This window comes from Caretta caretta, chromosome 11, assembly GCF_965140235.1.
Source record: "Caretta caretta isolate rCarCar2 chromosome 11, rCarCar1.hap1, whole genome shotgun sequence".
NCBI lineage: Eukaryota > Metazoa > Chordata > Testudines > Cheloniidae > Caretta > Caretta caretta.
In genome coordinates, this window is record NC_134216.1 from 18,013,659 (window position 1) to 18,026,991 (window position 13,333).

Below are 13,333 nucleotides of genomic sequence, written 5' to 3' on the forward strand. Positions count from 1 at the left end.
CCAAAAACATTGAAAAATGTCAGTAATACATATTTTCTGGTAGAATTTTTCATTTTTTTTTAAATTGTAACTTGAAGGGCCAATGAAACTGATTAGTGTTTTTAAAAAATGTAAATTCCTCTTGCTTCATTCATAAAAATATATATAAAATATATATAAATATTAAATATAATTAAATATAATATATATATATATAAAATATATATAAATATAATGAAATGAAATATAAAAATTTGTTTCTGAAATGGTTTCAGATGTGATATATATTTTGATTGTATCCTTGGAATGTGAGATTTTTTTAAATTTTCTACTAAATCAATAAAAGTACTGGGAAATAAATATTGATATTTATTGTAAATTCACTTTTAAAAAAAATCAAACTCTCCCTGGCTTATATGAGCTCGGTGACTTCAGTTTTGAACAACATGGACGAACTGGTTGCAAAACTGCTAAACAATTTGTCATTTGAATGCTAAATTGCTTATTTATAGTCCTGAAGAATAATTTATTTTTGGTTACTTTTTCTGATGACTTTGCCAGAACAACTAGTTCTAGGTAGTTCTTCATTAAAAGATTTTTTTTTAAGTGAATTCTTTACTTGTGTAAAGACGCCAGACTGATAGCACTGGGGACTGAAGTGATCTGTTTGACCATAGAACAAGTGCAACATGTTCAGAGGTATGTAAGCAACATCCTGCCACCAGCACGCTTCTATCTTGATCTGGAGAGAGTATGCAAGTCTCCATTCAGTCTTTGGTCTCTGTTATCTGGCTGCCAGTTAGCGCTTAATATAGTCATCCGTGTAGTGTAGTGACCTAGCATTAGTGGCTTAGAGATAATCAACTCATTTCTTATAGTCTGCAGTACAGTTTCCACAGCTTCTGTCACTACTGATTTTAATCTTGTTTCATCTATTGACATAGCTTTTCCCCCTCCTAAATTGAGTTCTGATGAAAACGTGGCTTTTTAAAGTTAACGGATACACACAAGCCTTAAACCTAACAGACTGGCTATTTTTGTTTTGTTTCAGTGGATGAAAGATATGTGGCGATCGGATCCATGTTATGCAAGTTACGGTGTGGATGGGTCTACGTGCTCCTTTTTTATTTACCTCAGTGAGGTCAGTAAGTCTATCTTCAAGTGCATGAAACCTACAATAAGGGAGCACTAAAATGTCTCAGTATTTATGGATAATTACTTGTACAATTCATGTGGGAAAAGGAGAACAGATCTTTAACAGGAGTTCTGTGAGGAGATAGAGAGAAACTAAAATGATTCCAAAGGGAGTTGCTAGTATTTAGAGCTCCCTAGGTATGTCTGCCTTAGAGAATTGTACTGTTACAATATCAGTGGGATTGTACTGATGTAAGCAGCAACTGTGCAATGAGTCCACACTAGCCATCCTGTTTCATCTGTAATTTACCCCACACATGGTGCTTTAATCAGCTGTTGTAGGTGCATAGCCCTCTTGATATCTTTCCTCTAGTTTCCAATACAGATTCCTGAAGCAGTGGATTCTGGGAGTTTTGGAAAAGGCTTTTGCAAACCCAGAGAATACTTAGATTGTAAAACTAAGGGGTGTGACTTCCTGGGAAGCACAACTATTTTTGTAATGTATTCTCTACAGTTGAAACTCAGTCTTTGCTCAAAGAGACAGTTTTTGCTGAAGGTCCTGAAAATTCATTGCAAGTCTCATCTCATTGCTCTCATGCAGCCCAGATTAGTTAGTGGAAGGTGTACCAGAAGCAATACCTGGAGAGAGCCAGAGCCCAGCACCACCTCAAATTCAGTTTGCAGCTTTCACCAAAATTCTCGAGGGCGACTCTGTCAAGTCTTTGGCCTTTCATACTTTCTGAATTCGATTTAATGTCATTGTTCTCTATTAAATCTGCCAATTATTAATAACAGCTCTCTAATGATTCCAGGCAGTGATGTGGTAAAAAGGCTAAAATTTCCAGAAGTGAACAGATGAAGATTAATTAATGAAATGCTTTCCAGGGTTTTCTCCTTATGGAATTCAGTTGTTCTCTCCTCCTATATACTACATTACAGGTGTTAGGTATCTCCTTTATCTTGTAAGCCAAGGTTTCTTGAGTGCTTGGTTTTGGTTTTTCTCTTTTAAAGTGTGTTTTTTTTTTTTTTTTTTTGCATTGAACTTAAGGCTTTGTCTTTCATTACTTTTGTCTCCAGCTTGTTTTTTCCTCCCATGTTGTTACCACTCTTTGTTGCCCTTCTGGAAGGCAGGTATAATTTGCTGGCTAAAACACTGTGTGGCAGGGAAAGTTTCATTTCCAGCTCTGTCGCTGACTTCTCGTGTGGCTTTGGGCAAGTCACGTGATCTCTCTCTATCTCGCATTCCCTATCTATAAAATGAGCTGCCTACCTCAAAGGGGCGTTTGTGAGCCTCAATCATTCATGCTTGTAAAGAGCTTTCAGATCTGCTGAGAGAAATATAGAGCTGGAAGGGACCTCAAGAAGTCAACTACATCTTCTGAGGCAGGACATGTATACCTTGAGCATCCCTGACAGATATTTATCCAACCTATTCTTAAAAAACTCCAGTGATGGGGATTCTACAACCTCCTTTGGTAATCTATTCCAATATTTAATTATGCTTATAATTAAAAAGCTTTTCCTAATAGGTAACCAAAATCTGCCTTGCTGCAGATTAAGCCAATTAATTCTTATCCTACCTTTAGTGACCACGGAGAAAAATTGATCACCTTCCTCTTTATAAAAGCTCTTAATGTGTTTGAAGACTGTTATCCAGTCCCCTTTCAGTCTTCTTTGCTCAAGACTAAATGTGCCCAACTTTTTAACCTTTTTTCATTGGTCAGCTTTTCTAAACCTTTGATCATTTTTGTTGCTCTCCTCTGGACTCTCGCCAGTTTGTCCACATCTTTCTTAAAGTTGGGTGCCCAAAACTGAACAGTTTCCCGACTGAGACTGAGTAGAGTAGGATGATTACCTTTATGTCTTAGGGCTTGTCTATGCTTAACAGCTAAATTGGCACTGCTGCAATCGATGCAGAGTTGTCGATTTAGCAGGTCTGGTGAAGACAAGCTAAAATCGATGGCAGAGCGCTCTCCCGCTGACTTCTGTACTCCACCTTCCTGAGAAGCATAAGATAACTTAGGTCGATTTATAGCTTTAGTGTAGACCAGCCCTTGCTTATTACAGGTGAGTTAATACACCCCAGAATGGCGCTAGCCTCTTTTGCAACTGCGTCATACAGTTGGCTCATGTTTAATTTGTGAGCCATTATAACCTTGTTGGTAATCAATAATCAGTGATCAATAATTTGTCAATAATCAATGACCAATTAATTGATAAGCAATCATTGATAACAATTTTAACTGTGATTGTTTAGTGAGAGGGGTTCTCTTGAGGCTGGATTAGTTTGATAACAAACCTTAGATGAGTCAGCTTTGGATGGATTTATTGATTTAACACTTAGTAAAGACAGCACATATTCAGAGAAGCATACAGTTACCATCAGCTGCAGAACACCTTACCTGTAATTCTGTGACAGACTGTGTGCAGTCTTCAGATGGTCTTACTTCCCCTATGATTAAGGCTAAGATTTTGTCATGGGTATTTTTAGTAAAAGTCACAAACAGGTCACGGACAATAATGAAAAATTCATGGAAGCCCGTGACCTGTCCCTGACTTTTACTAAAAACATCCATGACAAAGTGGGGAGCCTGGGTAGCTGTGGACAGACTGGGAGCTCCAGGGGACCCCACAACCCCTGGGGATTCGGAGCTCCAGGGTCCCCCTTCGCTGGCAGTTCCAAGCTCTGGGGGTGTCCGCCTGGCAGTGACCCTGCAGCTCCCAGCCATTGCTGGCTGAAGTCACGGCGGTCTTTGGAAGTCAGATTCCATGACTTCTGTGACCTCCATGACTAAATCGCAGCCCTACCTGTAATATAGGGGCAATTATACCTTTTATTATGTATCATTCTGGTCCTTGTCTATTTCCTCTTTTTGGCACACACTTCTTATCTTAAGCTATTTCCAAGGTTCCCTGTTCCATTACAACTTTCCAAGTATCTCAACATCTGATGGTTTGTCATTATTTATGCCCCTTTTAAGGACTTTAAAGTAGTGTTAGTCAATGTGAGTATCATGCAGTGTTTGATTTTTCCATTGTATATGTATATACTTGAAATGAGAGAGGCTGCAGATACCATGGCGAATTTAATTACCTCCGGTATTAAATGTTATACAAACCTTTTGCATCACAGTTCATTAAGGTAATATTTTTATATCCTATTAACACTTTGGTACTTGTGAGAGATCTCTTCCCTCCTGGGTAATGCTACAACAAGCAGTTTTCTTCAAGCCTTTTAGTATAGTACATTAATAGTCTCTAACCCTTGCAGATCTTACAGCATTTCCTAGCTTTGTCAAAGAGCATACTCTTTGAAATACGTAGACTATGAAACTCATTGTAGTTTATAGTACAAATGTAGTTCGGGTCAGATGGCCAGCCCTGGATCATCACACCTCGTTGGAAACACTTTCACAGATTTTAAGGCCATTAGACCATCTTGTCTGACCTCATGTACAGCACATGCCATAGAACTTCACCCCTGCATTGAGTTCAATAATTTGTGACTCAAATGTGTCTTGGTGAACCATTGCTTTCAAATAAGATACGGTTAATAAATAAAATATTAAGCTATTGTATTGGGTGTGAAGCAAGATGGGTTTTATGCAGCATGTGTTCTTGGGGGGGAGGGCAAATCTTATTTTTCAGCCTTTCACATATGGAAGGATGAATGTGCATATAATCTAAATGGTAGGTGAGGTGGCTGAGGTTCATTAGGTAACTATACATTTATAGATGCCAGGGATATAAGGTAGAATATAACAGAATCATTTACGAATTACATAATTAACCCATTATGAGTGTAAGCCACTATCAAAAAGTTTATGCAAATATATAATTTTAGATATGTTTAATCTCCCTCTATTTTTATAAATAGGCTTTTCTGCTACCTGAAATATTTTGGAAAATTAATTTATTTTTCCTTACACTCAAAGAGGAGATTTGTTCAATCAGTCTTGTACAAGACAACATATATTTCTAATATCAATTTGTACATTTTGCTTCCATTGTAATTACTATGGTAGCTTAAGAGGTTAAGTGATTGGCAAGGATTTAGGCTGTTTGCAGACTTTTATTTCAAATGACTTTTTAAGTAACACTGATGAATTTGTGTGATTTTTGTGCTTCATAGCAGAACAGAAGAACAGTTCTTTACTCATCAATTTGTTTTTGTATTTAGGGAAGAACTGACAGAAAGTCTTTGCTTTTTAGAGTTCTCCCTTGACAGTATGTAAAACTAATATTGGTTGAACATGCTATTAACCTTGAGTTCAAATTCAGCATACTTAATCCCATGATTAATGCCCAACAGCAAAAGTTGAAAGCTTAAATGTTTGTGAATGCAAGCATGAAATGAAATTCAAATAACTACTACGATGGTTTGGATTTATGAGCTGTGTTGGCTGCTAAAGATAACTTGGAAATGGTGTTGCACAGAGTAATTTGTCAAAGTGGGCCATGATGGAGAATTGATGGTTTATGATACGGGTGAAAAGCTGAATGATAAATTTGGCTACAGAACTCTGAGTGATGGGTAGAGGGAAGAGGGCAGCCACCTTAAAATATTAAAATGTATTACTGTAGCAGGGAAAAAAAACGTTGCTTTTTAAAGGTTTTTTCAATTCCACCTTAAAGATCACTATATAGAAATAATATAATTGATTATACATGTGCCAATATTTTGGAAGTGACAAAACATATATGTATTAGACCTGAGTATATTCTCCCCTTGTTCTCTAATGGCTTCTGTAATCTCGTATGACAAGTGTGTACCTTTTTTTAGATCTCTCCTCAGAATGCACTGCTTCCATGAAACCCCCTTCAGTAGTAATATGGTTTGTATTTATAGATCTCAGAACGCTTTATAAAAGTTCCTGCATATTGCTCTTCACTTTAGACTGTGAAACCGGAGCAGGAAGGTGAAGTGACTTGCCCAAAGTCACCCGGCAACTTAGAGGCACACCTAGGATTTAGAGCTGGTTGGAACATTTTTGACCAAACCAATTTTGTTTGTGAAAATCATGATAATTTCAATGGCATTCGTTACAAAAAATAATTTTTAAATTAGAAATTCCATTTTTGAATATTTTGCTTTGGAAGGATTGCATTTCAAAATGAATTTTTTAAGTTGAAATTTATTTTGTTTTTTATTTTTATATTGTCAATACATATCAATAGTAATACTGCATAATGACATGTCAAGTCATGTTGTATTGTGCATGACTGTTACTGTCATAATATGACATAATACAATAGTTGATATCTTCTGTTAGTTTATATTATTTTTAAAACTATTAAGGGCAACTGCTACTTAGTACCGAATGAAACATCTTATTTTCTAGATTGGAGTCTCCTGTTTGTGTTGTAATGAAACAGTGTGACCCTTTGATCTAGAATATAAGATAAACCCTCATTGAATTAATTAGAGGAGCAGCTGTTTTCAATATCCTAATGATAACTTGAAGTTGTTTTTCTAGGATACTGAAAATAGTTGCTCCCCTAACTTTAAAAATAATTAACGATTCTAGGTATTAGGGACTAAATATGTCTATTTCTTTGGGATAAAAGCTCACCCTTTAAAAAAAAATTGGCTTGTTTTTCACAACATAATTTTTCGCTTACATTTTCAAAATAACCAATTGGTCAAAACACCAAAATTTTACCATGTACTGTCACTGATTCAGCTATGAGTTTCAGGAATGACTTTGCTTCTGGGCAAAATGGTATCTTTGGAAATTCATGATTTATTCCGTGGAAAAACTGTATTTCCATTAGAAAATCACAGATCTCATCAAAAAATTGTAAGGAAAATAAAAAAACAAATGAAAAAATAAATTTTTTTGCTCATTGCCCGCTGAGTTTTTATTTCACACAGCCCCCTTTAGTCTTCACCTGTTTACTCACTTTCCTATGCGGGCACTAATCCCATCTCTGAAGCAGCCTTTTTGCTTCATTTGGAAGCCCGCCAATAGCTTTGAGGTGAGTGAGGTGATTTGTATTTCTTCCCAGCTGTTAGGTAATGTCAAAATAGTGTCATGAAAGATATGCCCTTACTCAGACAAACTTGGTTAAATAACATTTCAGTCTGAGACTTATAGGAAGGAAAGAATAGGCCATAACTTCACCGGATTTCTGTAACACTTTGTGCCTAAAGCATATCTGACACTCCTTTAGTGGGCCACTAGAAGGTGATAACCATATTCAATATCTCATGGAGAGAAGGATGATTCAGTAGTTTGAGCATATTAGCCTTGGATTTGGGTTCAGTTCCTTGCACCACCAACATTTCCTTAGTCTCTCTCTGCCTCAGTTTCCCATCTGTAAAATGGGACTAGTGCTTGTCTACCTCACAGGGGTGTTGAGGATAAATGTTAACAAATGTTAGATGCCCAAATACTATCGTAATGGGCATCTAAGTTGGATCACTAGTGTGTGCAACAGGGGCATAGCCATGGGTGGGCCTGGGTGGGCCGGGGCCTCCCGAATCCACAGGCTGGGACTCCTGACCCCGGCTTGGTGTCCATCAGCCCAGCCACATGGCGCATCCCTCTCCTGCCAGCGCCACACACTGCTGCCCTGGTCTCCGGCCCCTAACAATGGGGTCGGAGACTGGGGCAATAGTACACGGCGCCGGCAGGAGAGAGATGTGCCATGTGGCTGGGTTAACAGACACCGAGCCAGGGGCAGGAGAGATGGATGGAGCTCGACCCCCTCCGCCCTATGGGTGCACTCTGCAACTTGTGTGTCCTGAGCAGCCTTCTCTTCAGCTGCCTGCTGAGCAGTAAGGGCTAGTTGGAGGGGGTAGGAAGAAAGCGGCCAACCATCTCTCCTGCCTCCCTCCCCAGGGCATTGGATTCCTCCTGCCCCCTCTCCCAATCCCTCCTGCCATCCCTCCCGCCCACCCGTCATTGGCTGCCCACCTGAAAACCGTGGCCCACCCACTGTTCCTGTCCTCCTGATGCCACTGGTGTGCAAAGTGTTCTAAGAAGTACCTTTTGAACTTTTCTGAAAGGCAGTTATTTACAGAGACGCTCTCATGATAGGTAATGTGGCTACGTGTTGTGGGGCCATTGGAGAGGAACATCTGTGTTCAATTTCAAGAAATTAAACTTTCCCTAAGGCTAATTTGTGGCGGGTGATTTTTAGAGCAAGTCACTTAGCCTTTCTGTGCCTCAGTTCAGTTCTCTGTTTAATGGGGACAATAGCACTTCCCTGCCTCACGGGTATTGAGAATAAATACATTAATGATTGTGAGTCGCTTAAATACTACTGTAATGTGTGACTTAAAAGTACAATGGAGGATTTGTTTTTTAATTCACATACTAGACATACACCACTACTTCTCCGTTCTTAGCATTTCTTCTCCAGTCAGTTAAAGATCAAAATACAAATGCCGATCAAGAAAATGGGAAAGGCTGCAATTATCATAAATGTGTGCAACAGAATCATACGGTAGCTCAGTCATAGACCATATGCTTTCAGCTGCTGCTGTCTCCTTTTTAAAAGGTATCCTGAGTAACTGAGGTCTGTAACAGCCACATCCAGAAAGTGGCTGCTTCCTCAGAGTGCTCCAAATCTGGCTGTATGAGTTGTACATTTCATTCTACTGTATTAGCCAGCCAAACAGTCTTCTAGCTTGCCATCTGCGATTGCTAAGGGGGGCTGAATACTCCTTACAGTGGGTAGTCATAATTGGCCAAATGTTGAACACAACTATTTCCAACTTCTGAAACAGAGATTGGTCAGGGCATACTTAGATAAGCCACATCTCTGATATGAGCAGTCTTGTAACACCAACTTCTCAATAACCTTAAAGACTAACAGATTTATTTGGGCATAAGCTTTTGTGGGTAAAACACCACTTCTTCAGATGCATGGAGTGAACATTACAAATGCAGGCATTATATAATGATACATGAAGTCACACTCCTAGCTCTTATATACCAGATAATATAGATACTGAGAACGTCACGAGAAGGTTGGAAACAAAGAAAAAGGTTACTGTTTGTTATTTACTGTTTATTTCGGGTAAGGGAAATAAGGGAACAGAGGAAGGAGAAGATGAGTAAAACCAGAGACATACATCAAAAATAACAAAAGACATTTGGAAAAACTTGTAGTGAATGTGGCTTAAATGCTACAGAAAAAAATGAGGACAGGATGAGATCTCTACTCTCAGAACATAAGGAGCAATGAGATCTGAATGATTCACCCACAGAGACTGAGAACAAGTAAGATGTAGGCTTAGAGAGAGAGACAGTCTGGTGCTGATCCAAGTGAAGTAGCCATAAAGCTTTAACTGGTCAAGTCACACCAGAAGTGTATCACTTAAAGTTTAGAAACCTCAATAAAGCTGGTAGATCACAGGGATTATGTTCATAAAATGGTGGATTATTTGAGGAAATGGATAAAAAGTAAAGGGACAGAAGCATAACAAGTTGGTAGATCTAACTGCTCAGGAGCAGTTCTATGATATCTGCCCAGCTGTGTGGGAGAAATCCCCAGCTTCTGTTGCAGAGGCAGCTGACTCGTACTTACTAGCAAGACCCTACATAGAGTGCAGGGCCCAAAGGGAAGACCAAAAGCCTGTACTAAAAGGGGCACACCAGTTTGTTCCCGGGGGAAGAAGAAGGGAGGAGAATGGCTAAGCCCACATCACCCTAGTGCTGGTCACCTTCTGATAACCCTAATTATTGGACCTGAGGCCAAGAGGAAGGCCCAAGAAAACATTACTCATGTGGGTCCCTCGAACACACGAAAAGCAATGGGGATCCAAATACAGGCCCCAGTCTGTCCAGATTAATGCAGGTACCCTTGAGTCAGAGACTTGATTGAGGACCTAGAGAGGTCTGAGCAGAATATGGTGCCTAAGTGACAGGCCAGAGGGTAGTGTTGTTCACAGTGATCAAGAAAGAAGGTGGTAGGGAGAATTTTGGGGTGAAAAATTAAGAGCTCAGTTTTAGTTATACTGAGCATGAGCTGACTGCTAAACACTCCTCTGCCACCAATGAAGTCTCTGACTCGAGGGTAGCTGCATTAACCAGGACAGACTGGGGCCTGTATTTGGGTTCCCATATGACCCTGAAGGAGAGAGGAAGTCTGTACATTGATTCTAGGAAGAGAGGGATGAAAGCTGAGAGGGATGAAACCAGCCAGTCAGGAAGACTATTTTAGCAGTAGCATGCTGAGAGACTTGCGAGTGCAAGGCACAGGTGTGTGAGGCAAGAAGGAAGGTGTTTGTAACAGCAAAGGTGAGAGATGACAAAACAAGGATCAAGGTTTTGGAAGCTGGAACAGAGAGAAAGGGATGAATTTTGGAGATAATTAAAGAACCAGTAGGATTTAGCATTGGCCAGAATCTGCAGGAAAAGCGGAGAGAGGGATCAAAAGTGACACCAAGATTGTAGGTCTTGTTTTGCAGATAGACATTAATAATTAGCATGTGTATAGGACCTTTATTGTTTTTGTTTTCTCTTTAATGCTTTCACCTTTAAGAAGAAATGTATTTTGCTTTGTGTTCATTGTAACCAAAGTACCCTATTATAGCCCCTGAAGAGAGATTAACCACAGATGCTGGACCCAGATCATGCCATCTGGGGAATAAAGGTGGGGGAATAACAGTTTGCATAGAGACTGCAAACCTATATCCCCAATCTGGAGAGAGATAGAGGCAGGTCCCCACCCAAGAAAGGTGGCCACTGAGAGCCTGAAACCTTAAGTGGGTGCCCTCGAGGCAGACCGGAGAGGACCAAAGGCGCACTAATCCCAGAAACTGTGACAATTGCAACCTCTTCATATCTCACCCTCTCTAGCTCCTGGCTCTCATACAGACCTGTATCCTTCATCTGAGGCTGCTTGTGCAGCTGTCTTCTCTATGGAAGCATCTCCTCTCACACACTCTGCCCTGGATCAGACCTGTTCCTGCTGCTGCCAATGCCTCCCCCTTTCCACTCTTCCTCTTTTGAACAGCTCTGTATCGTACATTCTCTCTTCCCCCAGTCCATGTTGCTGTCCCCATCCACCTAACTCCTCCCCATCAGCCTTCCTCTCTGATTTCATCTCATGAATCTCTCCTCTCATGCTTGTCTTCAGTGACTCCAACTTCCATGTTGATAACCCTGCTGACCCCTTAGCTGCAAGTATCCTTGCCCTCATCTCTTCATTTGCTGTGCAGCCCTGATTCAACTCTCCTGCTAGTCAAAGAGATCATTCACTTGGCTTGGTCCTCACCAATCACCGTGCTCTCCCTTTCTCTGCTCTCTCTGTTCCTGAGTTCTCCCTCTCTGCCCATCACCCGTTCTCTTTATCATTATCCATCAGCCCCTCCCCCACCACACAGTCACATGACCTTTCCATGACTTCCAAACCCTCAGCCTTCTTTCCCTGCTGTCTCTTATCTTTCTTCCACCCCACCCTCCTTCTTCTCCCTTCTATCACAGATACAGGTGTTTATCTGCTCTCCTCCTCAAATCCCTCCACTTGCCCCACTGACCCCATACCATCTCCTAGGAACCCATCCTCATCCCCTCCCTTACTTTTCTCCTTAACCTCTCCCACTCCTCTGGCTCCTTCTGTTCACAATACAATCATGTTTTAGTCTCTCCAATCTTAAAATCATCCCACCCTTGATGGCACTTACTTCTCCAGCCAGCACCACCCCATCTCCCTTCTCCTCTTCATTTATAAGCTCACTGACTGCACTGTCTACAATTGCTGTGTGAAGTTCTCCTCCTCCTGAGCCATCCTATACCCTCTTTAACCTGGCTTCCATCCCTTGCACTCACTGAGACCACCTTGCCCATAGGTGATGACTTCCCCCCTGCCCTTCCTCTGCCTCTTTACCGCCTCCTCCCCGAGCGCACCACGTCCCCACTCCTCCCCCTCCTTCCCGGAAAGTCCTAAGTGCTGCCAAACAGCTGTTAGGCGACGGATGGGAAGCGCTAGCGGGAGTGGGAGGGGGAGGAGCTGGGATGCTGCGCTCGGAGGAGGAGGATGGGGTGGGGGGAGTTTGGCTACCAGTGGGTGCAGAGCACCCGCAAATTTTTCCCTATGGGTGCTCCAGCCCTGCAGCACACACAGAGTCAGTGCCTATTGCCTTGCCATAGTCTCTAATGACCTCTTCCTAGCCAAAGATCAGATCCAGTACTCCATCCTCCGCCATCTTTGACACATCTTCCTCTTGAAATCTTCTCCTTCCCTTTGGCTTCTGTGACTCTCTCATTTCTTGGTTTTCCTCCTACCTCTCCAATTACTCTTTCAACATGTCCTTTGCAAGATACTTGTCATCCCCCTCTCCAACTTTCTGTGAGGAAACATGCTAAGAGCTCATCAGATTTCATCCATTAGTCTTCTGGGGCACTACTAAGCCAAAGTCTTTCCAACCCTAATGCAAGGGTTGGACTGTCTGCTGAATCAAAAAAAGCCCTGTGTCAGTTTAAACTCTGCCTTTCTATGCCAAAAGATTTTCCTTTGCATGGTGGTCTCTGGAAAGTCCAGTTTGAAACATTAAATGTAAACCTCTCAGGGGGTGGTACCTCTCTGGATATGTTTACAACCTGTGTGATTCACCTTAATTACCACCCATTGTTTTTAGTTCCTGGAGGAGCTGTGGTAGCCCCTCTTTCCGACCCCCACCCCGCATTCCAAGTTGCATACAATCCCTGTCCCATAGTGGGTATATATACAATTTATAAATGTACTACAGTATGGTCCCCTAAGATATTGCATGAGATGTTGGGGGACTGGTGTGCAGACGGGGAGAGGAGCGGAACCAGGATGGAGGCAAAGGTCACCAGAATTGAGGAGGAAGATGTGGACACAGGACGTAGATTTGTGCTGGTGAGAGCAGCTGGAGGTGGGGAGGGGTTGTAGTGGAGAAGGAAAGAGGAGCAGGTAAAGCTGGAGGGAACAATAGAGGGGTGAGGGTGACCAGACATTGGAGATGGAGCAGTGGGCGGAAGGATGGGGGAATGATACAGAAACTCCCCACTTAACGTCTTCTCACTTAATGTTATTTCGATCTTACGTCACTGCTCAATTACAGAACATGCTCCATTTAAAGTCGTGCAATGCTTCGCTGTAACGTCATATGGCTGCCTGCTTTGTCCACAGCTGGCAGCCCCCGTATCGGCTCCCCTATGCCCCTCTGGGAGACTCCATGGGTCAGCACCTTCCCACTCTTCCACCTGCCTCCTGCCCACGGCAATCAGCTGTTCTTGTA

At 41.5% G+C, this 13,333-nt stretch overlaps 1 protein-coding gene across 5 annotated transcripts in view; it reads left to right on the forward strand.

Annotated features, from left to right (window-relative positions):
- Nucleotides 1-13,333, forward strand: part of MGAT5 (alpha-1,6-mannosylglycoprotein 6-beta-N-acetylglucosaminyltransferase) — a 232,371-nt gene that overhangs the window by 120,001 nt on the left and 99,037 nt on the right. For all 5 annotated transcript variants that reach the window (XM_075117780.1, XM_075117781.1, XM_048869222.2 and 2 more), the window contains one exon: nucleotides 1,031-1,120. In XM_075117780.1, coding sequence (XP_074973881.1) covers nucleotides 1,031-1,120 — 90 coding nt within the window. The remainder of the gene's footprint in view (nucleotides 1-1,030; nucleotides 1,121-13,333) is intronic.